The following is a 10,989-nucleotide window of genomic DNA, read 5'->3' as shown; positions in this document are numbered from 1 at the left end:
AAAAAAAAAAAAATTCTCATAGACTTTTTTTATTTATTCCTTTAAAGATTGTGTGTGCATGTATTTCAGAGCTGTTATTTTTCCCAAATGCTGGCTGGAGTGAGACAGACTTTCTCACAGTGAAGCAAGTATTGTATTTCAAAATAAGGTTCCAACTGTATCTGATCAAACCTGTTTTGTTCCCCTTTTCTTCTACTTTCTCTCTAAGGTTTTGATATTCTAAGTATTTTATAAATATTTTCCCAGGTAACTGGTGAGGAAAATTCTTTTTTTTTTTTTTTTTAAGAAAACTACACAGTGGATTTTCCGAAGTGTGGTATCTTACTCTGAAGTAGAAATACCCCCTTTGCTTGGTGCAGAGGGCTAGAGATGCCTGTGCGTACCCAGAGAAACTTCTCAGCATGATTGGTAGAACTTGTTGACATGAGTTATCTTTAAATTACTTCTTGTTAACAGCTTAGTAATTTAAAACCCATTTTGGTGTCTGTTTAGCTCTCTGGGAAACTCTTAAAATTTAAAAACAAACAGTTTGGAAAATCTAGCATTTATAGCTATGATGTTTTCTAATCACAGCTTCCAATTACTGCCTTTCAGGTAGAGATGTTCCCTGAAGTGCAATGAGATGAGTTCAACACCACCCAACTTAAAAAAAAAAAAAAGGCAGGGGGAGGGCTCCCCTGTTTCTGAGCTTTTCTTCCTCTTAAATTCGATTTCCTAAAGTGACTCAAACTGCTTCAGAGTGCTTTGTGACAGGTCCTAAATAAGAAAAGCAGATGTATACATAACTTTTCCTAAAGCAAGAGTCAGGAAGACCAAGGAGGGGGTTATATTTCCATTGGTCCTCACATTTCTTCTATGAAACTGAGAAGCCAGAGAACTGCTGGTGCTCCTGGCTCAGAGTGACGTTTGAATGGAGTTGACTGATCCGTAGACAGAGATCCCTAATGTTTATGAATGGTGCTGTTTGCTTTCCACAAACAAAACCAAAGGCTGTGAACTGAATTCCTGACAAAAGTAATGTTTAACAGCATTATGACCTTAGCTGTTCTTTCTGCAGTACCGCGGTTGTGTTCTACGTGCAGAACGGGCATCCTTCCAGGGTGATCAAGGCATCAGATGTCTCACGAACTCTGCATGTTCAGCTTTTGAAAGAGAAGGCTGACTTTCTGCTTTTTAAAGTCCTGCGGGTTGACACGGCTGGTATGTTTTGGATCATGCTTGCTCATCTTGGAACTTTGCAGGCATTTGGCTAACAGAGCAGCCTGGAAACAGTGCATGAAGGCCTTCTCTCTGCCATTTGGTGTCTGGGCTTCCGTGTAGGTTTCCAAAAGATGACGTTGAAGACAATACTTAAAATGCTTGTGCTGTTGTAGTAGACTAGTGCCAGTTACTTGTGTTCTTTTAGAAGACATCATCTGTAACAGCAGGCAAAAGCACATCTTAATCTGGTCTTTGTCAGGAAGGCCTGGGGAACGAGGATAAAATACCCTACTCCTATGATTATTTTTTTTTTGGAAGATGGGGCAAAACTTAATACAGCCATAATATAGAATGTTTCATGTCATGTCCCTGGTTCCTTCAAGGCTTTTAGTGTTCAGTAGTAGGCTTGTAATGTAATTTGCTTATATCTGTATCGGATGAAATGCTCAGGTGATTGCTGTGTTATGACCTCGTCTTCTAATATTTGCAATGTAGGCAGTCTGCTGGGGTTTCTTATAATGAACTTTTTCTTTTCCCCAAAAAGATGCTTGAGTTTCTAAGCCTATTTCAAGCTTCACTAGTAATGTGAACCCTTTATGATACTTGGATATTACAGGTATGACGTCTCCATCGTTTAAAATCAGGACATAATGATCCAAATGCAAACAAAGTGAGAAGCCCGGGCTATAAAATAGTCATTGATTCTGTAGTAAATTCTCTTTTATTTACCTGTTGAAAAGGACTGTCCTATTGTAAATGTATTTGGATTACCAAAATGCATAGATGTCACTTGAAAATATACGTTAACATTTCTCTTGACATAGCAAATCTGCTACCATAAGTTTTAAGGGGAATTAGTTTTTATTTTAGTCTGCTATGGTACATAGATCCAGCAATAGCTGTAAGCCTGTGAGGTATGTAAATATTCTGGCCCCAGATGCTGTAATTCAGTTTTGAAATACTGAAAGAAACTCTAGTTTTGGTGTGATGCTTGTGTTCTAGTACCTGAGAACACTGGTATTCCTCAGTTCTTGGGTACTTTGGAAGTTCTTACAAATAGGTCATAAAGAAAGGAGCAGGTCCAAATTCCACAACTTCAGCACATCTTTATTTCTGATTAGAATAAACTATTATTGACTTGCATACAATTTCAGTATTGTTTGCATAAGATATATTCTTATCTTCCTCTTCACAACCAGCAGCAAACTTTAAATCTGTTTAACACGTAACACCAAAGGAAAGGGAGATTTAAAAAAAATATCAGTGTGTTTATAAACTTAGATGCTTTACCATCAATCTAGTCTCACAGTAAGACGATGCATGGCAAGTTGTCCATTTACACAACTGACCCTATGTTTGGTTTTGTTCTTAGCCTGTCTTTTAAAATGCTCTGGACATGGACACTGTGACCCTATAACAAAGCGTTGCGTTTGCTACCAGCTCTGGATGGAAAACTTGATTCATCGTTATCTAAATGATGGAGAGAGTAATTGCGGTGAGTTTGGGTGTTGCGGGATATATTTCAAGAGTAACTCGTCATCTTGTGAGACGAATGCTGTCAGAATGAGGAGTACTTAGGGGGTAGATGCTGAGGAAAGACTAAAACCGTCTCTTTATTTTTCCAGCCCAGCAATATTTTTCTGTAGAGAGATATTTGACTAACGTCTTAAAATGATAATGTCCTGACAGTAGTAGCCTACATTTTAAATATTGTAAAAGTTCATCTTTTAAAAAGTATCACTCTTCGAGGAAAAAAGCATGAAGACTTAGTCATGGGAGAGAGATCTTGCAGCAGTCTGGGGCCATTTGGAAGGGTTTTTGAATAGGGTGGGCATTGCAAAGCTTTTGAGTAGCAGTCATCTGATTGTTGCAAAGCTGAAAAAAGGGTAACAAATTAGATCCTCTGAGTGGGTGGTTGATGCTTCTGTGCCAGAAGTATGATCTGACCTAGGGACAGAAAACACCGGTGTTCTGGACTGAGCAATACAGTCACCTTTAAAGCCTCATCTCTTTAAGCATGGTTAATTTCACTGTTTCTTTCAGTTTGCCTATTGCACCTGGGAAATGCAATTTTGTTTTACCAGCTTAATCATGTCTATATTCTGTGGCACACTTAATGTATTAGCTAAGCCTCTCTATTTCAAATATTTAATAGTTTTAATTTAACAAAATTTGTCTTCTGCTGAAGTTGAAATAAAGCTCAGCTCCTAGTACTGTGCAGGCTTGGAGACATTTGCTGAGCAATGCGCTAGTCTTCAGGTAAATCCATAGAAATTTAGAAGGAGCTTGCTACAAGCCACTAAGTAGCCGTGGGCTATGTGTCTGTCTGTTAGTAAGTGAAGATAAATTGTCTAACCAGAATGGGACAGTATGTATGAGGCTGGGACCTCCTGCAGCCCTGCCCTAACGCTGTCTTGTTCCATAGTGTAACAGTCACACTGGCGTGGCGAGCCTACACGTGTTGGAGTTCACATTATTGCACAGCTCTCTGTATTCTCTGTATTCTCATCTCATCACATCTCTCTGTATTCTCATGTTTTCCTGGATTTGCAAATGTAAGTGTGCAAGTAGAAGGATCTATCTCTAATCAGCTGCTCTTTTAAAGCATTAGTAAAATGCCAGACCCAGAGTACACCTATGTTTATTTTATTTAGAGAATGATGACTGAGGTGCTGACCGTGCCCTCTTGACTTTCAGTTCCCACGTAGACTTCAGGTGTCTTGGGGTGGTAAAAGGTATTGGAGTGGAAGAAAATTTTCAAATGTGCACTTTCAATCTGAAAGCTTGAATTTTTAGGGATTCTTCTAAGAATACGAAGGTGGTAAGTTTTCCTAAGTTCCTGCTGCCACTTCCTATTTCTCAGGATTGGTTATTTTAATAGAGTTGTATTAGAAATTATCCTGTTCATATTACTTTACAAAGCACTGTTGTTTCTTTTTTCAGAGTGGAGTATACTCTATGTGACTGTATTTATTTTTATATTGATTGTGGTCATGGTGGGGCTTGTCTGGTTCTGTGTCTGCTGCTGCAAAAGGTACGTGACCTGTGTTTCTTTTTGATGAGGTGTGTGCAAAAACTGCACACAACTGACACATTTTAGTCCAGTCCTTAGCACTAAACCACTGAATGCTTTTCAGATGTGTTGAGGAGCTTTCTGTAGCTGTTTCTGTATAGACACACTTCCATTGAAAAAACAAGTATCCATTTGTGGCTCTGTGCTTTTCTGCATTTTGAAAAGCAGGCCAATACTGGAGTACCCTTTGTATGAAAAGATCATTTATGTTAAAATGCTGAGTGTGTTTTGCAGATCTTCATGGTCTCCCAGTGAGTCCTCCAGGTACTCCATGCTAAGAAAAAAGAGGCATACCCTGAATGGCAGTGATGTAGGAGTGTTCTAGGCCATGGGAAGGGAGCTGCTCACAACCTGGTGTGTCCCTTGGGCAGGAAGGGTGGACACGTGGGGTGCATCTGGCTGGCAGGCAAGGAGTACTCCAGTGATCTCAGTCACGCAAACTTCTTGCTTCCTCTTTCCTTAAACAATTTTGCCTACTAGTGTATGGCATTTCCCTCTCTGCTCTCCCCGCCTTGTAGTCTTTCCTAGTGAGCTGATGAGAAAGTCTCTTTCAAGTGACAAGTCCCTGCGAGTTCTGTCACTAGAGCAAGTGTTTTTGCTGCTGCTCAGAAAGCCCAGCAAATAGATAGCTTGTTCAGGTGTTAGCAGAAACAAAATGCTGTCAAAATCTTTCTGGATTTTCAACTTTCTCTAGGATATCTTTGCAGTACGTAAAGGATGCTGTTTGGAATGCGCGGGAGGTGATTCTGCTTTCCTTTTTATGGTTGAAGGAGCAGTGCTGTTAGGTTTAAACAGAAGTGTGTCCCACTCCACTTCCACAGTGTGGGGTGAACCTTCAGAGGCTTGTGTGGATTTGATGAGAAAGGGATTGTTATGGAGTTCAGCTGCTTGTGGCTGTCGTCCATGTGGCTTGTGCCAGAGAGCGAGGGCCGATTGATAGAGATATGTGTGAACAAGAGGAGGGAAATTCTGCACAGGAGAGAAGGGCAAGAGATGCCCTTTGCCTTGTAGAAACTACAGGGAAAATATATGCTATAATCCAAGATTTGGCTGGAGTTTTGGAGGTTTTAAAGGCTTTGAGTTGCCAAATGAAGTCCATTTTTTAGAAGACTGTAGAGGGGAGGCCGAGTGGCTGGCCGTTGCTGGGATGTTGGCTGAGGAGTAGGTGGCTTCTCCACTGAACGGTGCAATCTGGGTGGGAGTGCTTCTTCAGAGTGGTCAGTCCGGGCCTTGACAAAGGGTGTGTCCCACCCACCCCCCTCCAAAGGTGTGAGAAAGAGGGCCAGAAAAATGCCTGAGGTGTGACAGCATCTTCTAAGAGGTGCCCTCTTGGTTTTATGTGTGAATGCCCTTATTTCTGCCCTGAAATCCTTTGTGCATTCCCTCGATCCAATGCAACCAACAGTTCTGTGTCTGTTCCTCTAGTTCCAGGACTTTCCCTTTTGTATTAATGAGCAGGTGAGTGACTCCTGCAAATAGGTGAAACTTAACACAGAGATGATGTTTGCAGCATTGTGGAAGTAGGTGCTGGGTAAGGATTTAAATGAAGAAAGAATAGGTGGGGATTTGCCTACAGACCAGTAAGGCTTTGTCCCTGACTAGATATGAGGGACCTGGTCTCTGTTTTTGCCTGGTCTTCTCTGTAAACTTAACCAGACAAATTGCTATGTAAATTCTCTCCGTTTAAAAAAAAAAAAAAAAAAAAAAAAAAAAAAAAATTGGAGAAAATTGGAGAATAACCAATTATTACAGACATTTTATTTGGAAACAAATGAATGTATGTCTACCTTGTATCTCATTACGCTGTGGAAATTGAACAAACTGAACCCCTGTGGCCTAGGGAAAGCAAGTCAATCTTTCTTGCTTTATTCATCTTTGTATATCAGAGAGAAAGAATAAATTATACCCTCTGGTTCAGATTGTACAGGTGCATTATACAGGTGTACATTGGAACAACTTTGTTTTTATGTGGAGATGAGAAAGTACAATGAGGTTCCATATACTGGGGTATGTAGCTATGTGTGTGAAAAGGGAGAGGGAGCGGATTTATGTATGTACATGAGAACTAAGTGTCTTTGTGGTAACTTTCTTTTTAGCAGAAAGAGGACAAAGATAAGAAAGAAAACAAAATATACCATCCTAGATAACATAGATGAGCAGGAGAGAATGGAGCTACGACCCAAATATGGTAAGTACTCTCTGCTTGAGCTGGGAGCTCATCCACCAAGCTTACAGTTCAATGTATTTGAATTGACACCCGCAGTCAGGAGGAGCCCAGTCTGGGAGCTACAAGTCTGGGAATGGCAGAGGTAGCCCTAGACAGTGGAATGGTTGGAGGAGAATCACTTCATTTCTTTCATGAGGCCTTGGGCTCAGCCACTGCTCTGAGCGTCTTCGTTAATCTTAATTTGGAACATATAATTTGTCCCACAGATTTTCTCCACCTAACCTCTCCTCCCCTGCACAGCCTTTGATTTGGAGATGTTTTTACTGCTGCACTGCCGTTCCCGCCTGGCTCATAAGCACCCTCTTAAACATCAGTAGACTTAAGCTGCTACCCTCTATTCACATATGTTTAGATTTACCCGAGTTTCAGTTTTTAGCAGGGGAAATATTGTAATCCAGGGAAATAAAATAATCCTGAGAAGTTACTGTCCTAGAAGACAGACATAACACTTCTGCAGAGACTATGACCTGTCATTGCCACTCATGTTAATCAGATCATTGAATGGACAGACTAATTTTCAGATTCAAGCTATTAAAAGTATATTAGCTATGTACTAAAATTATCTAGCTGTTTCAAATTTAAATGCATATATTCACATTTCAGAGCCATAAACTGATGGGCCTGTAGTGAAGTCAGAAGAGTCTGTCCGACAGTATATGATACCTCCTAGGCTAGTTTTTATATCAGCGGTGACAGTGGTGCACGCTGTTACGCTGGATTGCAGAGAATGGTTTCACTTATCTTTCATATCACAGCAGAGGAGAGGATGGTTAGTTGGTACTAAAAAGTGAAACCTTTCTAATGAGCTTGTTTTGCTTTCACGTTGTCAGGTATAAAACACAGAAGTACAGAACACAACTCCAGTCTGATGGTCTCCGAGTCAGAGTTTGACAGCGATCAGGACACTATCTTCAGCAGAGAAAAGATTGAAAGAGAGAATCCTAAAACCCTCATGAACGGATCCATCAGAAATGGAGTTTCCTTCAACTATGGCTCCAAAGACAGATAACTGAATGAGGGTAAAAGCACAGAACACCTGGTCCAACACATCTGAAATATGTTAGCCCACCTCTCTCTTTCCAGAACCAAAAGCTTCCTAAAATATCAACTAATTGCAGATGAAAGGGTAAACTTCTGGCACAGTTAGGGGAGGGAAGGAAGAAGGATTAGATGGTCAGCTAACTCCTCTTGTCACTGTTATAGGAACAAGGAAAAGCACATCTTATTTCTTGTATGTTCCATGCTGAATGTTAGTCTGAAGTTCTGAAGGCCTTTTTTCCTGTATCGCTGCTACAAAACTAGCCAGGGCTGTTGTGCTACTAACAATGGTAACTGAGATGCATACAGATTTGTGTCTTGTGCTTCTGTCTGTCTGTCTCTCTCTCTCTCTCTCTGTGAAGAAGAAGAAGAAAGAGAAGCAGCAGCAGTGTGATTATGATGCTGACCTAGAACAGTGAAAGCCAATATAGATAAATTCTCTTACAAGTGTAGAGAGCAATATGTGACCACAGGCTACATCTTCATTTTCAGTCTAGATTGGGAACACAGAGCATTTTCAGTGCATTGTATTTATCTGGCTGTGCTCTTTGACTTCCTTTTCTAGGGTAGTGCTCATCAGATGGAAATTTCTTTGTTTTTAACCGAAGTTTACAATTTGGCAGTTGCACTTAATCAGATGTAATGTGATACATCTGTGTCCTGTAGGAGGCCATGTTCCCTGTATTTCCATAGAAAGTACGGTGCCAGCAGGGAAGTCCAGCCTTAGGTTGCTTATGTAATGATGAAGGTGCTTCAGCTTTCTGGAGTCTGCCATGTCCAGCCAGGAAACAGCAGTGGAAAGGCAGGAAGGACTCAGTGCGATGCACCTTCGGAAGCATTGTGAGCATCCCAAACCACCTTTTGCTTAGAGAGCACTTTTAAAGAGCTCTGGACCTTTTAAGATTGAACTCTCAGCTCAGCTGAATTTGCATCTGTCAGCCTCAGTGCTCAGCTGAAGAATGTGCCAGGCATTTGTGTAGTGAAACACTTGTGGCGAAGTACCCTGTGTGGAGAAGGAGGTTTAACAGGAATTGGTACTGAGGAAGGTTTTGGCTTGAACATTAGATTGTTTTACTTTTTCCTCTGTGGCTATCCAGTGACTAGATATGTTGGCCTGAAGAGATCCCTTTAGGTGTTTGGGAAGGGTAGCTGTGATGGAGTTCTCATGTTTGCAGTCTGGATGATTTCTTTATAACGTGGTTGTTAGGCTTTAAAGCCATGTCCCCAATACTGGTTTTGAAATCCAAAACTGAAGAGCTGGCTCTTAGACGTAAGCCGGCCTTATGGGGGCATCTGCATCAGTGGCACTGTCTGGCCACGATGTCAGCCTTTCCTGGGAATCCTTAATGATGGGCTGGAGTCGGGCTGAGCTGGAGGAATGATGCCTTCTGATGTAGAAAACATTCCACTGGGAGCATTTTGGACAGAAGTTGTTTTAAATTTTTTTTTTTTTTTTAAATCTGGTGGTGGAGAACCCATTAACAGAGAAGGGTGGAGCAGTAAGAGATCAAGGGGAGCAGATCAGGAGGGTCAGGGAGGGGACATAGCCCACCTCCATCATGAGGAATAATTTGGTGGAGAATTTTGGGGCTTTCTTCATCCTTCCATAGAAATCCAGCACAACAGAGTGGTTGGGTTGAACACTGGCTTTTGTGCTTCTCTTGTTAATGGAGTTGGGCAAAAGTCAGAAAAACTGTTTAGGTTGGAAACAATCAGTCTGAGGCAAATGTTGCAGCAATGTGGCATGCTCATAACTGGTTTCACACCTCTGTTCCTCAAATGCAACCAGCAACAGTCCCTGCACTAAGGAGCATTTATCCTGTGCCCAGCCCTGCATTTCTCTGGAGAGCCAAGTGTAGCTGCAGGAGTCAGAGTGGTGGGAGCGGCTGTGAAGAGCTAAAAAGGGCTAATGCAAGTGTTTGCCATGGTTTGCCTGTACCCACCAGCAAGATGCAGTATAAATGGCATGATGTGCTTTCTTTGGAAGCCAAGTTGTAACTCTGTGTATGGGGGTTTTAGGCTATTTATTGAAACAAATATACTTTATTTCACCCTTCCCCTTCTTTAGTGTGTGTGTGTATATTTTTGAATAACTTGGTCAATAAAAGCAAAGTCAGCTTTTGATGTCTTTCAAATTATGTTCCACATGTGTTCACATAACAATGCGATGTTCACTTCATTCCTGAAGAAAGTTAAGGCCCACTCAAAATACTTTTTTTTTTTCTTTCCCACTTTTTAAATCAAAATGTTGGGCTTAATCCATTCTGTACAAATTCCCAAAATGTTCTAGCAGGAATTACGCTCTTGGAAACATGCACTTAAAAAAAAAAAAAAGTTGTATAGGCAACTACAACTTTGTATTGGCCATTCTACCATTAATGCTTCTGCTAAATACTGTATCCAGTGTGCCTTTATCTTTTAGGATGTGTCAGTGCAGTCAGCAGCATCCTTCAGTTTTGTAAAGTCAGTCACTTGTGTGTTTTGGGTTTATTTTATGTTTTTAAAGCTGGTGCTGAAGCCTAGGAGGTTGGTCTTTCAAGGAATTAAAGTTGAGGTTGCTTTTAAAAAAAAAAAAAAAACAAAAAAAAACAAAAAACAAATCAGTAAAGACTGAGTCTCTAGTAAAACAACTACAGGCATCATAAACCTGCTTTCCTCAATGCTGCGGAATTCCCAGGGCTATTCCTCCTCCCATGCGCACACACACTGTGGGCTCAGATCTTTGATCAGTGTAACTTCATGTGCCATGAGAACGTATGCATGATTTGGCTATTTCTCACTCTCAAAAAGAAACATTGGACAATTGCTTATTGCATAAGGCCCTAGCAAGTGGACGTTGCTTACTAAATTCTGTTCTCTAGATGACGCTTTGACGTCTTCGTTGCTAACAGTATTTTAGTTACTTTTCGAAAGCTGAATACAGTTTAAATTTTTGACCTGCTTCTAATTCTACTAGTTTGATTCTTCCACCTCCTTGGAAGGAGAAGGCATTACTCTTGCATAAGATCAGGCTTGCTCTGAATATGAAACTTGCCCAGAAGTTGAAAATAATGGTTTCTGACTCCGTGAATTTGTGATACGGCATGTTTGCATCACTTGGCCAAGCATGATTTTGTCAGGAATTTAGAAGAGACTATAGCAAGCCTTGTATCTTGATTCAGCATAATTTTTATTTCTAGAGCTGTGGCTTTTTTGCAGAATGTCAGGTCGTAGCTGGAATGAAAGGGTTAGAAAACTGGCTGTTAAGGTGCAAACACAGTGGTACAATTCTGACGCTAGCCTTCTGGTTTGGGTTATGATGGGTTTGAAGCAGGTTCTCAGTCCTCACATTTACTTCCACGTACCATTTTCCTTCATGTACAGAAAGACTGCTGGCAGCTTCTTTGTGAGATAGGGATGGCGGATATCCTCAGCAGTCTCATCTGCACTGAAAAGCAGAGAAAACCAGATG

At 40.9% G+C, this 10,989-nt stretch overlaps 1 protein-coding gene across 1 annotated transcript; it reads left to right on the top strand.

Annotated features, from left to right (window-relative positions):
• Positions 1–1,057: 1,057 nt before the first annotated feature.
• Positions 1,058–7,509, top strand: LOC104465353 (dyslexia-associated protein KIAA0319-like; the record flags this gene model as incomplete). The annotated part of the gene is made up of 5 exons (XM_010078359.1): positions 1,058–1,200; positions 2,573–2,695; positions 4,144–4,234; positions 6,370–6,461; positions 7,331–7,509. Coding segments are annotated over 5 exons (628 nt in total), but the record flags the coding sequence as incomplete, so codon positions are not given.
• Positions 7,510–10,989: the final 3,480 nt, after the last annotated feature.

This window comes from Pterocles gutturalis, unplaced genomic scaffold (genome assembly GCF_000699245.1).
Source record: "Pterocles gutturalis isolate BGI_N339 unplaced genomic scaffold, ASM69924v1 scaffold49743, whole genome shotgun sequence".
Taxonomy (NCBI): Eukaryota; Metazoa; Chordata; class Aves; order Pterocliformes; family Pteroclidae; genus Pterocles; species Pterocles gutturalis.
This window is presented reverse-complemented; position numbering and strand designations above follow the sequence as displayed.